The sequence below is a fragment of the Sitophilus oryzae genome, unplaced genomic scaffold, assembly GCF_002938485.1.
Source record: "Sitophilus oryzae breed Bouriz unplaced genomic scaffold, Soryzae_2.0 scaffold_576_pilon_pilon, whole genome shotgun sequence".
NCBI lineage: Eukaryota > Metazoa > Arthropoda > Insecta > Coleoptera > Curculionidae > Sitophilus > Sitophilus oryzae.
In genome coordinates this window covers 1,477,897-1,497,010 of record NW_022147169.1, presented here as the reverse complement: position 1 = coordinate 1,497,010, position 19,114 = coordinate 1,477,897, and the positions used below count along the sequence as shown (strand labels likewise).

The window sequence follows — 19,114 nt, the reverse complement described above, 5'->3', positions numbered from 1 at the left end:
TTTTATAAATAGTATTTAATTAAGATCTCTATCCTCTAAATATTTATACTCGAAGGTGAAACCTTCCTTTTTTCTTTGTCCCCACTTCTCGTAATCGAAGTAAATGTAGGTGCCCTTAAACAAATAAAAATATTTTTAATACACATTATTTATAAACGACAAATTAAATTTTAGGTTAGGATATTCATATTTATAAATATCCTTTGTAAGATATCAATTTTCCAAAAATACATATTACAAAAAAAAAGAAAAAAAAAAGAAATAAATGAGTTTCTGCTTACCTACCTATATTTAAAATCGGAGAGAAAAAAATGTCTTTAAATTACTATTTATTTGTAAATAGCACACGAATGATGAGTAATAAATAAATTAAAACACAACATACAAAGAAACACTTTTAAAGAAATCAGAAGATATAAGCGATACCAAATAAACTTTTAGTTACGTCATCGACGGCACGATTTTTGAATTCATTGTTGTCAACCATGGACATATTCGACGCCGGACTGACTAACTGGAATTTAAATTTCCCGCTGGCAATTCAGGTGGTAGCTCTGCTGTAAAAAATGTCAAGTTGCCACATTTATTTATTTATTTCATAACATTATCATTCGTTTGGACACTTTAGTTTTGTATTACTAGTTTCTGATTTAAGTAAATTGTGTTGTGAATACTTTAAGTTTAAACATTTTTACTTGTAGACCTTGCAATCGAAAATTGTTTTACAACCGCTTTTAGTGCGAAGTACAAGACGCCAAAGCAGCTTAACAGCTGCTGGGAAAAACTCATCGCAACCTTATTAGAATATTTTGAATGGGAAAGCGGTAGTAATGGGTCTTTATGTCCCTTAAGTGCTGGTAAAGAGGCGATTTTTGTTGATGTAAATAACTGTTTATACATTTATAATTAATTCATTTTAGTTTCTTAAAATATTTGATTAAAAAAAATATAAAAAAGTCGGCAACGTTGAGTCTAAGCTTAATTACGTGATTAAAAGTTTATTTGGTATGATCTATAAATGCCCTAAGTGAATTATGAATTAAGTTAACAGAATTATACACTTTGCTTATAATTGATTACCAAAAAAATGATAAGAAATAAGTACAGGGTAAACACAATTGGAGAATTTCACCCTTGCGCAAAAATTCAATTTTGCCAAGAGTCGCCAAGAGAAAAGTCAAACGAGACTAACAAAAAAGAGGTTGCTATGACGTAGCTTCTGTCTCCCATTTTGTACATAAAAATATTAATTGTAACTCATTTAGTGATGGGATAACTCGAGCGAAAATTCGCTCGAGTACTCGATTGTTGAAATAACCGACATCGCTCGATTATGAACGAGCGACGAACGCAAGCGATCCTAGAATGATAGAAATTGAAATCCGATTTTAATGTGACATACTCGATAAAAAGCCGAGCTAATTTTCTACATACATTGCAGGTAGCAAATTTATACGACGTTATCCATTGCGTATCTGAGGGACAAAATTTTACGACCTACATCGACAATGCTTTGAAATAAACTAAATCTCTTCTGTGAACTAAATCATGCGATCAAGCAAATCGCTTGCTACTTGCCATTCATCACCGAAAGAATATGTGAACTGCGCACGCAACTCACTGCTTGGCGCTTGGCGTTAACGAGTACTTACAACAAGCGACGGGTGAAAAACCGTATTTTTAAATACGAGCGATCGCTCGGTTATTGCAATCGCTTGGAACTCGAGTACTCGATTATTGAAATTAATCGGTTTTTCCCATCACTAAACTCATTCCTTAGTTATTTTCCTTAAATTTTTTCACGAGTAGAAAATATTTAGATTGACACAAGTTTACAAAAAATTATGAGAACCAACGAAAAATTGGAAATTTTGAGCTTGCATGCATTTTTGTTTAGGATACCATTTATTTTAAAATCATATTTAAATAATTTACCTGTTCATACTCTTCATTGATGATCTTCGGCTCTTCGTGTCTTTGGAACCACATCATGTACTTAGTGTGAAACCTCCAGCTTTGTTTTTTTAAAGCTTTCGCGGCCAGGTACTGCGCTTTAGTCCCTTCCATGTAGTAAAATACAAAAAACAACGTCTCCGTACCCAACCGTTGGTAGAATTCTGGCGTATCAGAATTGAATAAGGGCGCCTATGAACAATAATTACCAACTAATATAAATTTGCCAAATGTGCAGAATTAGACATTCATTTAATAGATTTATCTTTACAAAATTTTTTAAAACGTAAACTGTACAGTCTAACAAAAATCGCCTGAAATATGATAGGCATCTTTGTGATGAGTTTATTGTATAGGTGAGAGTATACCATGCTGGCAACTCTTACTGTTGTGTAGGTGTTTACATGTGTGGAAGTAAATCGCGTAGGGATTTTATTAAGTAGGAGTGAGAGAAATGTGACGGTGTGCTGTTGTGGTGTTGCCACATTTCTCCAGTACGTCTTTCCCTACCAAGTAAAGTCACAATCGCAAGCCGCTTATTTTTGAAAGACTTTTCTTCGGAAAGATAACAAGATAAAATCAGTAGATGTTTGTGAACATCTGAAATGAAATTATAAGGATATCGTTAGGGTGTTTTTTTTATAACGCGAAAATGTCAGTAATCGCGATATTTTAAAAACTCTACTTTTACTTAACTCATGAACAACTTTAGATATTGAAACTTTTTTACTTTGAAGTTCGGCTCTTTAACAAGATGTTTAAATAAGAAAAAGATAGACTTGTTTTTTTTTCATTCAAAATTTATAAAAAAACATGCATTTACTTTTAGTGCATAACAATTTTCAGCAATCCTGTAACTTTTTATTTATAAAGATTTTCACATATATTGTCTGCGAACAAAAAACATAGCAGAAATAAGCAGAAATATTAAGAAAGTTTTTGAAAAAAACTACAATCAATTGTTTCTAATGGATTTCGAGATATGGATTTTTAAATTCAGAGTTCTAATAGCGCGACCACTGTCGAACACCAACTCAATTCGGCTTATATTTACCAAAACTTTTTTACGTTTATAACTTGCACTTGCAAATTTACAAGCTATAGGGAAAAATACAATTCCTTAATAAATAAACAAATAAAGTATCACGAGACGTAATTAAATCGTAAAGCTAAACGCATGATGTACGTATCCAAGAATTTTAAGTACTGATCACAGGCACTGATTGGGTTGACCCGTCGGCCGCGACGAATCTGCTATATCCCCTTCCACGTCTCTTAGCAATGTGCACAGTTTCTCAGTTTATTTCACACTTTGGCAACGTTTTTACTGTTCTCTCTTTGTCCAGTACATTATAAGCGCATTGTACTTTTCTTACATACGGAAATCTCGACCTAAGACTAACGTTTGCCAGCCCTTAGTATATTGGATATCAATATCAAATACACTCAAATGCAAAAAAGCGCAACGGAATTTTTTGTCGTCAAATTGAAAGTGTTTTTTAGCCCTAATTTCATGATTTTTTTAGCAAACTGTACATAAATACATACAAACTTTAGTATTTGGCTTACTATACAGGGTTGTTTTTTTACTTTAAATTTATAACACCCTGTGCAACAACTTCATGAGTGAATTCTCCTAAAACAGTATTTTTCATCAGGGCCCTGTTGTCTGAGCAATTTGTTTTTTAGCTCATGTCAACACATACCTACCTTGGTTAATTTTTAAGAGCGAAATGAACTTGCCACCAACAATTTGCAATTTTTTCAATTATTTATCATTACTTTTTGACATTTTTTACCATGACGAGGTGGTTTAGGTGACTACTGTCGTAATGTCACATTGACAGTTACATTTTGCATACCTACGATTGGCATTTTGCATACTACATATCATGGCTGGGAAACTTAAATGGAAATGACAGTTCATTAAAAATAGTTTTTCCTCCAAGATGCAGAGGCGCAAAATATTAAAACTGTCAATATTAACAATGCAAATGTCAATATCTGACAATAATAAAATTTGATTTTTAACTGTCACTCAGAGACGCTTTTGTTGTGATTTTACGGTTTGATTTCGTTTTGATTTGTCGAATTATTGTAAAATTAAATTCCTTCAGATTTTTTGCCAGTATTCTGTTTTAGACAATGTTTTTTAAAAATGGTGGGACAATTTGTGTTTTGTAATAACTTTTAATTATTTTTTATCATGGAGTTTAATTGTTGTACTCCTGGTTTCCGAAGGATACAATGGTAAGTAAATTAAACATATCTACTTACAGTTATAGATTTTTTAAATTAGTACTGCTAATAAATGCTACTTGCAGAGCAGTTATTTAAATTTTTTTACGGTGCATGTAAGGAATTAAGGACGCGCGTTTTATATTAGCATGATCAGCAGATGATTACATCTGATTTAATTTGTTTTTATTATTTCAGGTCCCAAACGGAAACAAACTGGGAATCTTGCCTACACCAAAATTATATACCTAGCCGTTTCCAATTCACTTCAAAGGGAGGAAAATTATGTAAAACTGCCTGCTATTTGCTGAAAACCGCCAAAGATTAAATTATAAAAAATAAAAAAAATAAAATTACTTTATTGAACAAAACCTAGGAATACAGAAAAAATATTCATACAGGCTCATCCTTTCATTACATCTATATCACAGATCAATCAAATATAATTATAGATAATTTTTTTTTTAAGATAAAGTTACACAACATGATAAAAGATACTTGTATTATTTTACTTAACCTTAGAATACATACACAATAAAGCTTACAAGTACGCAATTTACAAGTTTACAAGTGTACAAGTTTAGAACATAAATTCTATGTACAAATAAAAAAAACTAATCAGTCTACGAATCCTGTCAGAGCAAGTCTACTTTTATTTTCCTACCCCTTGTCCTTGAAAAATATATTTTTTGAGTTGTACTTTGAATGTTAGCATATTTAAATTCAACGTTAAAGAATCTGGGAGTTCGTTGTACAACTTAGCTCCATTATATGAGATGGAGGTTTGCCTCTTGCAGGTGAGCATTTTAGGCAGATTTACATCATTATGCCTCCTAGTGTTGTGATCATGCACCTGGGCCCTCCTATCAAATTTGAGGACAGAGTGTTTGGCATTTAAAATAATTCCATGTATACATTGACACACCTGAAACTTGTAGATACTATCAACCGACATTATATTGTGATTTGAGTACAGATCCATTGTGTGATACCTAACTGGTAGTTTGTATATATTTTTATGGCTCTGTTCTGCAATGTTTTTATTGGTTTTAGTAAAGTTTCATTTGCCGTTGACCATATCATATTTAAATATTGGAGATGACTATGTACCAATGAAAAGTAAAGTGGTCTAAGAAGTTGTATTGGAAGGACTGAGCTTAGCCTTCTGAATATCCCTATTGGAGAGACTATTTTTTTTCTTATGTAATTTATGTGCTCCTTCCACGACAGAGTCTCGTCTATCAGAAGGCCCAGGTACCTGATCACAAACATTATAACTGTAACAACTTAATATATACTATTTCTAGTATTTTTAATATATTTTTTAATTAATATCCGACATATAAGAACACTTTGTATGCTTTTAATTCAGTTGATTTATCGTTTATAATATGTTCGACCTAATTAAAAGCACACAAAGTGTTCTTACATGTATGTCTAAATATATTTTAAATTAACTAAAACAACCCCCCTTCCCCGCACCCCTCTCTTCCATTAGTATTTCTTCCTCCGTCTACCAGAGGCGCCCTTGTATAATATAATTGAAATGTATTATAAGTTGCCTATCTATTTAATAGTATAAGTCTTTTATCTATGCTACATATGGTCCTTAAAGTCGAAGATTGTACAAAAGCTGTTGCTCTTGTTCTTAAATAGAGTCGTTGTAAGTTTCCCTATAGCTGGTATATTTTTAAGTGCAAGTTAGAAACACTAGCACTTTTGGTAAAAATAAGTGGAATTGAGTTGGTGTTCGACAGTGGTCGCGCTATTAAAACTCTGAATTAAAAAATCAATATCTCGAAATCCATTAGGACAGATTATAAATTTATCGTCAAAAGCATCGTTTTCGTGGTTCCAATTTTCAGAGTCGCGCACTAGTTAGGTTACTAGTTTCCGCACATAGCACGCCCACTCATGGCCTCTAAAATTGTGCACAGCGCCTGACCGGCCCAGTTATTACGCTGTTTAAACGCGAGTGTATTTTTGCGCACAGGAAATTTTACTCGTTTGCTCATTGTCATAAAAATCAATCTTCGTACCATGAATTAGGGACAAGATTTTTATCTGTATACATATTTTATAGTATACCTAATCTGTGCCATTAGAAACAATTGATTGTAGTTTTTTTCAAACACTTTCTTAATATATCTGGTATATTTTTTTTGTAGATAGTATGCGAAAATCTTTATAAATAAAAAAGTTACACGATTCTTGAAAATTGCAATGTACTAAAAGTAATGGTTTTTGGATGTTTTTTTTTAATTTTGAATGGAAAAAAACAAGTCTATCGAATTTTTCTTATTTAAACATCTTGTAAATGATCCGATCTTCAAAATAAAAAAAAGTTTCAATATCTAAAGTAGTTCTTGAGTTATCGCGTGTTATGTGTTAAAAAGTTGAGTTTTTAAATTATCGCGATTACTGATGTTTTCTCCCTTTATATGCTCAAAAACATATCTAATTATTTTTATCTAGTTATCTTTTCAAAATATAAAAGTCTTTAAAAAATAAGCGGTTTGCGATCGTGATTTTACTTTAATTGATAGGGAAAGGCGCACCGCAGAAATGTGGCAACGCCGCAACAGCATACTTCCACACATGTAAATACCGATCCAAAAGTAAGAGTTGCCAGCATGGTATGATATTACAACAATAGTCACCAAAGTCACTTCGTCAATTATTGAACAAAAGCATCGAAATATTTTTTATAATCTCACCTGAATGTAATACGCAGGGGTATTGCACGGATTCCTCGGCAAGTAGGTCCGTATTCTTTCCGTATCCGAAGGATGCGGCATGTGGTAGTACGCTGGTTCCATCAGCTGGAACTGCTGCTGGTGTTCCTTCTGTAGGGGTACTGCTCCCAGGGGAGCGACGCCCAACAGCGGAGGTATGTGGGCTTCCGTCTTGGCTTGGCTCTGGCTGCGGGGCGTCTCCAATATCACCTGTTGCTGCTGCTGCTGTTGTTGTTGCTGCTGCTGTTGCTGTTGATTCTCTATCGTCGTCCTGTCTATTACCTGCTGGGCGATGGTTTTCAGCGTGGACAGCTCAGGCAATTGGATCTGCAAAGCAAAAGAAAATGACGAGTACAGGGTGTTCACAAGTAAGAACTTCTAACAGAATACTGTCTCCTTAACAAACACCTCATTAGATAGAAGATAGATTGAAGCTAAGAAACAACAGCGAATGCAGATTCTGTGGGGAAAATGGGGAAACACCAGAACACCTCATCACTGAGTGCACCAAGACGACGACAATCGTTCGTGCCATAAACTTTGGTACGACTGATGTCGGAAATGGAGAGCTGGTCTCTGTGGAGCCGTCTCCGATACTGGCTTTTATCAAAGCCCTGAGGGTGCATGACGAGTTACAACTCATATACATTTTTCGAAGAACGGGAACACACAATAGATCTGTAAGGTCGCGGTGATTAACACCCCTCCTAAACATTCTACATTCTACAGGGTGTTTACGTATATTTCTTATAAAAAAGTTTAAGTTTTTAGTTTAAATTTTTTTCATTTTTAACAAATGTTATTTTTCGAAATAAGGCCCGTTCTCAGAACTATGTTCTGTCGCTGGCTACACTGAATCCAATAACACAACTTTCCCAAAACATTTTATAGCTTCATACTTCATAGTTTCTCACACCAATTTGATCAAAAGCAAAAATGGATTTAAGCAGTTCGACGAAACAAGTGAGTAAACATAGTGCTCCTTACATAATAAAAAAATTAAATAGACATATATTATGAGAGGATAAAATATAATTTGCAATATTAATGGTTATATTTTTTTATCAACTAGTTATTAAATGTTTTATGAACATCTTCTAAAATTATAATTATGTACCTTTAAAAAAATTCGTTATAAGCCAAAATATCCCCAATTATGCCCCACTAGCAAAACCGGTGATTAAAACTATACTCGCTACCATAGTTGAACTCATCTAAAAAGTTTTTTAACTGGAATAATAAACGTTTTTTGTATGCTCGCTATTTAAACCCGTGTATTTGTATATAATAGTTGTTTACGATATTCACCGATGGTGGCAGCACCGACGGAGAACGCACCAAGCCTATACAGTAGAAGAAACATCTGTAGTAGGTGTTACTTACTTTTTCCATGAGGTCGTTGGGGATGTTTTGAGGGCCGTCAGGATTTGACAATGGCGACGGGCTCGAACTATTATTCGCTTCCGGCGTGCAATTATTTTGTACTGTACCTTCATTAGGCTTCTGGGATGAACTAGTAGAATTTGTAGATGTCTGGAATAATCAAAACAATATAAAAATACTATAGTCAACGTTTAAACTATAATTACAGTATCATAAAATAAACATTATCTTACTATACAGTGCGTCTGTCCGTTCTGTAGCTACGGGGTATCCGTGAGAGGGGAAACAATATGCTCTCGATGTTTTTCGTAAAAAATTGGAGGACGCGTCCCATCAATAAAAATTCGACAAATTTGCAAGTAGCCAATAAAGTGAGTGGGCGGAGCGATTTGCGGTGACGTACTCGTCAAGTCGACGTATAAAATATATTGCTGTTTATTTAAATGTTTTTTGTCCGCATTCCTTTCATAGACACAGATCCAGCAGACGCCCATTTTACGTTTCAAGAAATAATTTTAAAATATGTAGAATATTATGTAATATGTATTTAATAATAAAAATATAAATATAAACACAAAATTCGAAATAATACCTGTGAAGTAATGGATAAATTTACAGCTGATGTGTTGATGGAGTTTAATAAACTCTGTTGGGGTGCTTGACTAACATTGGGTATCACAGATGAGTTGCTTTCGCCACTATCTAAAAAGTAAATTTATTAAGATACATTTCTCATTTTTTACTAGTCAATTCGACTTACTAGTTATCAACTTCGAACTGAGGTTATTGGCTGCTGCAGCTGCGAAATTGCTGACCGTCGACATGCTTGAAATAATGGGAGAGTTCTCTCGCGCTGCTAGAATAATCTTACTAGGCGTACTACTGGTTAAAGTAGTCGTTTTACCTTTAAAATTGTAATAATGTAAATTATTCGACTTTCACATTTAAAATGCTGACTTTAACCATTCAATAAAAAGACTGCAGAAGGAGTCTGATACTATTTTATATTCATGTATTAGAAAACAGAGGCGACGGTGACGATGGAAATACCGTCTGTTGTCAGTTTTGTTTGATGTGTCACTTGACACGTTTGAATTTTACTTAAACTTTTGAGGGTTTGTTGCGTTTTTCTGTATTTGTTATGTTATTTCTTGTTTGGTTTGTTATTAGTTTTATTTTAAGCAATAATTAACGGATTTTTTTATAATAATAATACAGAATTTTTAAGACTTCATCTAGATGAAGTCTTCAATCATACTCTAGAGTATGATTGAAGAAATACCATGATGCGTCTGTTATCATCCGTAGAATTTTGGATTGACTCCTTTATATTAAGGCTATATTTAATTAACCAGCGGATTCCCAGAGTTTTGCTCCATACGCCCAAATAGGTATTATTATTGTTTTAAATAAAAGAAGTTTATTCTCTAGCGACTGTTTAGATCTTCCTATTAACCAATATAAATCTTTTATTTTCAAATCTATTGGTTTACGTTTCTTTACTATGTGTTCTTTCCAGGTAAGATTAGTATCCCAGTGCATACCTAAGTATTTAGTGGAGGAAGACTTGGGGCACTGGTCTCTATTTAAAGTAAAGGTTACTTGGGCCGATTTTGATGGGCTAATTTTTATTTTCCAATCACGTAACCATGCCTCTATTACATTTAGATGTCTTTTTAAACACATTTTAAAAACAATTAGGACGCCACTGATAAGCCTGAATTCAAGACAGCCATATTAAAGTACCCTCGCTGTCGCGCTTTTTTTTGTTGATATGCTCCATCCTTAGTCCTTTTATTCAATGACTAAGTGATTATTTTTAACATTATTAGCATTCTTAAAAACTAAAAATTGTCCTTTTATTATTAGATATTTCATAGATCTTTAAAATAAAAAAAAATTCAAAAATAAATAATTCTTTAAAGTGTATGTTTAAACAAAACAGCATACTCAACTAACCCTTACCAGATGGTGTGGACGTTGCACTAGCACTACTATAATTCAGTACCGAATTTGTACTACTGTTTAGAGATGCAGACGTAGCCCTAACAGCCATAGGCTTGACTGGCTAAATTAAAATAAAAAAATATATAATAGAAAACACTGAATACCTTTGTATAGTGTTAGCATTTTATTTAGTTCAAAAAACTCAATAAAAAAATCCCATTTGTTGCAAATTTTTCGGTACACCCTGTAATTTGAAATGTTAGTTATAAAAAATAAATAATAAAGTAAAACATAAAAAAAACATAAACCTGATAACAGAGGAAGAAAATAAAATGCTAAAACTGTACTGATATTATTTGTAAAACTTTTACATACGGTTCATATCAAATAAACTTTTAGTTACGTCATCGACGGCGCGATTATTGAATTAATTGCTGGTCATATTCGGCGCCGTGCTGACTAAGTGAAATTTAAATTTCTCGCTGGGGATTCAGATGGCAGCTCTGCTGTAAAAAATGTCAAGTTGCCGCATTTATTTATTAATTTCCTGACATTGTCATTCGTTTTGACACTTTATTTTTTTATTATGAGTTTTTAGTTTAAATAAATAATGTTGTGATGCTTTAAGCTTAAACATGATTACTAGCAGAATTTGCAATCGATTAGAACCTCTTTTAGTGCGAAGTGCACAAGATATCTTAATAGCCGTAAAAAACCCATCGCAACTTCATTAGAATATTGTGAACGGGAAAGCGACAGCAATGGGCGATAGCCCTTTATGTCCCTTAAGTGTTGTTAAGAAGGTGAGTTTTGTTGATGTAAATAATAACTGTTTGTATATTTATAATTAATGTATTTTTGTTTCCTAAAATATTTTGATTAAAAGAAAATACACACACCGGAAAAGTCTAGGGACATTACAATTTTATCCAGTTATCGCCAGTAATTTTATTATTTGCATTTCTGTAATATATATGTATCTTCTATAATAAAATTAAAATAAACAAATAGTTTACAGGACGTATTGGAAATAAAAATGCGAAATTTACCGAATTTTTCAAATTTACCTTGATTTTTATTGAACTCAAAAAAATACACACATTTTTTTTATTCTAAACTGTGAATTAAAAAAAAAAAAGATAAAACCAATTTTACTTAATAAAGGGTATAGCCTCCTCTACTGTTCATGACAGCCCTACATGGTCTCTCCGTGCTCCTGATCAGGTTGTCGCTCTCTTCTTGAGGTACAGCCTTCCATGCTGCATTCACAGCCCGAACCAGATCCCTACGAGTTTCACGAGGCATACCCATCCTCAAAATTCTTCTTTGGACCGCGTCCCATACGTGCTCGATGGGGTTGAGGTCAGGAAATTGTGCCGGCCAGGGTAAGATGTTTAATTGATGAGCATTGGTAAACTCACTTACCACTCTGGCTGTATATGGCCGTGAATTGTCATGCATGAGAATGAAGTTTCTCCCAAAATCATTGGCATATGATAACACAATAGGCTCAAGAATTAGATCACGATATGTGATTCCTGTTAGAAACCTTTCAAGAAAAACGAGATCGGTTTTTCGGCCTAACTGGACTCCTCCCCAGACCATAACTGTTCCACCTTGATAAGGGTGCACTTCCTGAACATGATCCAACCGAATAAGATTTCCTGGTTCTCTTTATACCCTAAGCCTTCTCGAATCCGGATGAATTCCAAAGCATGACTCATCCGTGAAGAGAACATTGGCCCATTGTTCATTCGACCACTGAACATGATCTTGAGCCCACAAATATCGTACCTCTCGATTTCCTCTCGTTAAGGGTTGAGCTCCCCAGGGGCGTTTGTTTCTTAAGTTGACCTCTCTTGATCTATTGTGAACAGTGTCAGGACTAACTGTTACATTATGTGTTTCCTGGAGAATTAAACTAAGCTCTGGTGCTGTAAGAGTCGGTCGGCGTCGAGCATTTAATTGTAAAAAATGATCTTGCTGAGGGGTAGTAATGCGATGTCGCCCTGTGTGCCTTAATCGCGATATTACACTTTGCGTTGCATTTAATGCTCTAGCTACGTCGATTTGGCGCATTCCAGCTTCGAGCATACCCATGGCCCTTAGCATTTCGTCTCTGTTAAGATGTCTACGCTCCATAATCGTTTAATACTAAACAGAGTTATTTGAATGAATTCTGGCCAGTTATCATAAAAACATAGCCAGTACAGGTTAAATTCGAACAATTGATGCTAGGTGCTTTTTATACATTTGACAAAAAATGCTGCAAATATAAGAAAATTTAGAAATAACTAGTGTGACTACTTCGTTTCAATCGAAGTAGAAAGAATCGGCCTACAAATATGTGGTTGTTTATTCAAAACATTTATTTTTAACTTTAATAAAATTATATCTCTAGATTTTTCCGGTGTGTGTATATAAAAATGGGCAACACTGTGCCGGTCAAGCTTAGTCAAGTGTCTAAAAGTTTATTTGGTATGAACTGTAATATCCCATTTTTTAAAAGATAAGCAAAATCGACATTTCACTAAAATATAAAATACAAACTTACTTTTGGCTGCTGTTGAACTTCTTTAGAGATGGCTTTTTTCTCCTCAATGGCATTGGTTTCAATGGAATGATTAAATGCTGTCGAATTAGCCAAACCACCTGAAGATGGCGCTGGGGACGGTATCGGAGACGAACCAGAGATCATTGACGTCGGTGTACCACCTGTATCATTACTATCCGTCGTAGCTGAAATAGGAATAATTAAATTACAAGACGAATATTAAGTAGTGTCATAATATAGTTCCCTGTAATTTGCATATGTTTTAGATATTTTTATTTTTTTGGATTTTCTTCAGTCGTGGCAGGTTCCTAATTATACAGGGTTGTTCCACAAAACATGTCGTGCCATCTCTCGTGGGGAGATTTCTCACGTAAAAATAAGATTTATTTTTTATATTATTTTTTCTGATTTATAGATCCGATTTTGCTTTGTTTTGTAGCTATGGGGGGCCAAAGTCATCATTTCTTTATCAATTTATTATAATTTTCTTCCAAGTGCGCTTAGTGATTCGAATGAAATTTTGAGGGTAAAAGTTACTATAAGTGCTAATAATTTTAATGCTAAAAAAGTATCGACAGATTCACCAAGGACGTGCATATGGGTTATCATTGGAATATTTTTCTAAAAAAATATGTGCGCCACTGACTTTTTTTCTCTTGTTGCCAAAATTGTGTTGGCCGTTTAATGCTAATTAAAAGTTGTATCTTGACATTTTGTCGATTTTCATGAGATAAATAGAATTATTTTTTATTATCGCAATTAGTAAATTAAAATAAAATTAAAAAATTATTTATTTGATCTAATTTATAATTAAATTTTATTAAAATTTATAACACTAATGTTCAGTGCTACCTACAGTAAATTCAAAATAAAGTAATGGTATTTAAGATAATTACAAAAGACCGATCTGCTCACTCGAAGACTTATACTACAGCGTGAGTCAACGATAAAGTCCATTATCTCATTTTTTCGAGATTTACAAAAAAAAAATTAAACAGAAAGGTCATAGAGAAGGTTAATATGCACATTTTAAAATTATTACAGGGTGCTTCAAAAAAATGCTGCGTATATAACATCCGTTTTTTTAAAATGCAACACCTTATTTTTCATGTTATTTTTAAATTTTGCGTAAAATTTTATAACTTTTTAGTATGTAAGGGTATACCATTAAAAAAATTTGAGATTTTTTAATTTTAAATAATCGAAATTCATAAATATATTTAGAATACCACGTAGTATCTAAGTCAAATATCTTTACATATACCTTTTTCTTCATATCTATAAAACTATCCTACCAAACTTTACTAATCCAATTTCAGGAACAATAGCACCACTGACAGTTTTTGACGGCTCTAAAATCCGACATTTCTTTAAACAAATTGAAATATTACAAAAACTATTAATATTAGGTATAGAACCACTAGCGTAACTTTAAATGTTAGGCCCCCGTAAGATTTTTTTGGGGCCCTTATATTAAAATAAAAAAAAACACACTAAAAAACATAATATAGCTTTATGTAGGTTTTACTTGGCTAAAAAATACGTGTTTAAAATTAGAACATACTACATTATTAAGGTAACAATGTAGCTTAAAAATTAAATCAAGTCCAAAATATTTTTAATTTTTGCCCTTTTATTTTTGGAGATTGTAGGGGACACTGTTCACATATATATAATGCATTTAGTAAATAAAATTGGAGGTCCCCCCGCCGTTGCGGGGCCTACGCTACGCTACTGTATATAACATTATATACAAACTTATACATTTTTAGGCAGAATCTAAAAATAAAATAAAAAATAGGGTGTTGTATTTAAAAAAAACATGATATATCTGCCACACTTTTTTGAAGCACCCTGTATAATCTGTAATAGTTTTAAAATGTGCATCTTAAGTTTCCTCTTGTAACGCTTCTATAACCTAACCTTTCTTCGTAAATCTCAAAACAAATGAGATAATGGACTTTACTCAATCCTTGACTCACCCTGTACAACATTTCATAGAGATAACCGCTTTCTCGTTTTTGGTGCTTTAAGAAATCGAACGGCCACTGAAGTTTCCCTTTGAAATCATCTAGAAGAAGTGAGAATTGTAAACATAAATGAGTGGACAGTTAGAAGGTGACTCCATCCTGCTGGATTAACTTTGCCAGGTTAAAATTGCGAGTTGTGTCAATTAAAATGAAAAAACTCAAAGTCTCGGTCTCATACATTAATATTAAAACTATGTGACACATGTTTCGCTCCATACGAGCATCGTCATACCTAAACTAATATAGGAAAGAACCCCTAAATAAATACTAAATTATAAAAAGTCGTCGTAAATTAAAATAACAGCACACACACAAGACGTTCACATTTTACACATTAAAACAACACCGAAATGAAGTTAAAATGGCTGGCTAATACTTGTCAACAAAAACAAAGAGGAACAAAAAATATGAAACGAAACACAAAAAACGCAATCTCAACAAATATGTTTAGGATAATAGTCTAGTCAAATTGTACCGAAAAAAGTTCTAAATTTCTTCCATTATTATTGTTTTTTTGGGGTGCTGAATTTGGGTTTCTGAGGTTTGCTAACAAAATTTCGTGACGAAACATGGAGAAAAATACGATAGAGTGAAAAAAAATGTTTTTTTTGTGCTTTTTTGTTTATAACTTTGCAAATATAAACTTTTCGTAAATAATCATTCTATATAAAATTAAAGTACAGACATTTTCCTATAATTTTTGTTATTTATTTTTTTTTCTCTGAAGAATAGCAGTGGGATTCTGTAAGATCCCTAGTAAAAAAAAATGAGTGACTAGACTAGAAAGAAAACATGTTTACAGAATCGCACTGCCATATGCCGTTTGGGCTCAACAACCAGTTGAAAATAAGTTCTTTCTTGTCATTTTTGACAGCTCTGAGAAGATTGTGTAGGCACCAAGAACATAGAAAGATCGACAAGAGTGTAAAGAAAGCAATCTGCTACAATATAATTTCCTGAGTCCATATAGTCTCATGAATCATAGTTTCCTGAGCCCTACTGTCTCATTGAAAAAGAAAAAATTGTATCAAATCAAACTCAGGAGGATGCCAACGTCCTTATTGTGAAAAGGGACGTATTTGAGAACGTAGTTATTTTTAAATCTGTTAATTCTGTTAAAAATCACGTCAACGGCTTTTATAGTTAGTTTTTATAATCACGTCAAATCAAACGTCAACGGCTTTTACAGACGTATCTAAAAAAAACTAAAGTGTTCTCGAATAGTTGCATTAAAGGTGCGTCCAGGCCTGACGAGACGAGAGCGAGGCAAGAGCGAGACAAGAAAGAGACAAAAGCGAGACAAAAGCAAGACGAGAGCGAGACATCTTCTATCTATTTTTTGAGGGAAGCATGCCACGAGACAAGCGAGTTAGATCATAGTGATAGGAACCCAAACACATTAAATTTTAATTGAATATAACAAACGATGGCCAAATAATAACGGATAGAGTAATAAATGTTTGTAACTCGAACATGGTATTTGGTTCGTCGTATTTTATTCATCGTCGATTTTTCCTTTTAACCCTTCATTTGTTTCAGGACACGACGTCTTTTACAAAATACGTATTTTAACGTTTTTTAGAACAAAATTTTAAACAGAAAAGTTATATAGAAGCACATTTTAAAATTACTGTAGAGTATACAGGGTGCTTCAAAAAAGTGTTGCGGATATAACATATATTTTTTAATGGAAATATCCTGTTTTTTATTTTATTATTAGATTCTACGTACAATTAGGTAACTTTTTTTTGCATATGATATTATCTAAAGTTAATAGATTTTGTAATAATTTAATTTGATTAAAGAAATGTTGAAGATTTCGGTACCCTAAAAATTATCAGTGACGCAAAATTTGTAAATTCTATCAGCAAAATGATAATACATACGGTGTACCATTTAAAGAATTTGAGGTTATTTAATTTTTAATAGTCGAAATTTATAAATCAGAGTTAATATCTCGCAGTCGAGCGAGCCTACCAAAAACACGTCCTGACTGTGCCGCGAGATTTCTTAGCATCGAGGCTCCGTTGGTTGTCTCGCGAAACCCGCCACACTTCGCAAATTTGGAATGTCTCGCGCTAGTCTCGTCAGGTCTGGACGCACCTTTAGATATTTTAAAAACAATTTAAAATTTTGTTTGTTTTTGTTTGCTACCGAAGACGGGAAGAGATACTTCCCGAAATGTTAAGCATTTTTTTGTCCGTTGGGTAAATTTGTTTATTAAAAAACCACTGCTGACAATTAGTTAATTTGGATTAACGCCAGCAGTGGCTACAAAAAATAACTAATTTTATTTTGTAGATTTTCTTACAGTGGCGAAATACCCATAGGATTTTTTTTTCTAGAAATGAATCCGCCAAAGAGGTATATACTAATAATAAAATGTCTTTATTTTAATAATCCTTGGCGAAGTTCAGTAAATATGCTTGATTAACCGAGTACCATTACAGTATAACTTAACAAATAATATCAATATAGATATAGATAATATGTAGATATTTTTTAAAATTGAACTTTTTCTCATCTTTTTCTCTGAAATTTTTATTTGAGACTTGAATAATTTTAAATTGTAGCTCTAGTAGCCTTTCATAGACACTCGACATTCACAATTTTAGCTACAATAGTCAATATTTAATTCAAGATGATAACAATGATTTTTTAAAGTTGATATCACTTATTTTTATGAATAAACACTGTTTAACTTAAATTTAGGGGTCTCCCAGTCACCGACTAAAGCTTATGTATTAAAAAAAGAAGCATCAACAAAACTCTAACAAATATGTTTTTGTAATATATAAAAGTACCCGATGATGGCAGGCCTACTCCAGATAACTCTACTTCATCCAATCCAATTATATCATCATATATGAATTCATTATCCTGAAAATCGGGTTCTTTCCACGATTCAATATAATAATCCACATTGTCTTTTATTGGTTTGATCTAAAACAATAAATATATTTTATCATAGTGTGTAAATATCAAGGATATAAATAATTAAAACACAATTAGATGTATTTCTTAAAAGCTCTTACAAGCTTCAATAACTCTATAAATATACATTTAAAATTTAAATACATACCTGTTTTACTTCAACAGATTCATTAACTAACATTCTCAATAACGCTTCTAATTTTTGTATGTGAAACCTATGCCTCTCTAATCTTCCTTTTAACTCATCCATTCGTTCTTGTTTGTCTTTATCCAGTTTCTTTTTGCCCTTTGAAAGCAATTGTTCTATTTCACTCTCAAAAGAGTCAGTCTAAAATTACATGACCTTTAGATTGGCTTCACAAATCGTAAAAATAAATTAAACCTGAATAGACAGCTGATCGATGGAATTGTTCAACCAATGTTGCATTTCTTCCTTTTCTCTTTGGGCTGGATCTAATTTTTGGGCAGCTCCCAAACCTTCTTTCGAATAAGCTTTTGTCTTTGTTTCTCTTTCGACTACTTTAAACCTCTCCATTTGCTGAAGGCCGACTGTCATTATTTAGCACAGAGTGAGGCAGTTATACTTACAGTTTCAATTAACTTTCGATTATCCATTAATATACTTTTGTCTTTAATTTCACCAGAAGCTATCCAACTTTTAATTTGATCTCGAAGCCTCTGCAGCTTCTTGATCTCTTTTTTAAGGTCGGCCTCATATTTTTCTTTTTGGTTGCTATTTGTCGCATTGTGAACCTTCTGCCAAATATCCTCAAATGTTTCTACACCTTCAGTTACTTTCTTCAAACAACGATCTATCTCTCCTTGAATAAAACAAAAAAAATAGTACTGTTTACAACTCAAATATTTTTTTCTCATAATTCTTATTACAGAAAACTTATGGGAGGACGAACCAGTGTATTTTTAGTTACGTTTATATTTTGATATTTTTTATCCAAAAAAAGAAAATAGAAATAAAAAACGAAACTACAAAAAACAATACCTTGAAGTTTTCTAGTCGCCGCCATATCTGTAAAGTTCAATGCATTCTATCGTTGTTTGGTCAAAATGAACAAATACCATTCAAAAATATAAAAGAAAATCAATCAAATCAAAAAGAGTATATCTTAAATTAGTTAAAATTTAAATCTAAGTTCAAATTCTTTTTGGGAAAATAAAAAACTTTGTTTTTCCTTGGACTTGCTTCTCTAAAAACTTCAACGAATAGAATTGCCAACTTAACAATTACGTTTTTGACGTTTTTGACAGTTAAAAGAATGTTCCTGTAAAACATAAAATCATGTTTAAAAATAGTTACCCAAGATAATTTATTGCCTACAATT

General features: G+C 32.7%; 1 protein-coding gene and 1 long non-coding RNA gene across 3 annotated transcripts; both read right to left on the bottom strand.

Moving 5' to 3' along the window:
• LOC115887491 (CCR4-NOT transcription complex subunit 3) lies at window positions 1-19,000 on the bottom strand. Of its 2 annotated transcripts, none has more exons than XM_030906948.1 (13): window positions 18,775-19,000; window positions 18,363-18,595; window positions 18,157-18,312; window positions 17,923-18,102; window positions 17,645-17,783; window positions 12,811-12,995; window positions 10,269-10,377; window positions 9,070-9,213; window positions 8,902-9,011; window positions 8,310-8,459; window positions 6,909-7,253; window positions 1,936-2,145; window positions 1-114 (listed from the first exon to the last, which is right to left on the bottom strand). In XM_030906948.1, exons 1-13 carry the CDS (start codon window positions 18,797-18,799, stop codon window positions 16-18), a joined length of 2,085 nt encoding a protein of 694 aa, XP_030762808.1. In that variant the 5' UTR covers window positions 18,800-19,000; the 3' UTR covers window positions 1-15. The 2 variants fall into 2 exon arrangements, with proteins under 2 accessions (XP_030762808.1, XP_030762809.1); XM_030906949.1 differs by having other exon boundaries at window positions 10,275-10,377.
• On the bottom strand, window positions 13,216-15,200 carry LOC115887493. Its single transcript, XR_004051092.1, has 2 exons — window positions 15,073-15,200; window positions 13,216-13,309 (listed from the first exon to the last, which is right to left on the bottom strand). It is a non-coding gene; the product is annotated as an uncharacterized LOC115887493 (long non-coding RNA).
• Window positions 19,001-19,114: the final 114 nt, after the last annotated feature.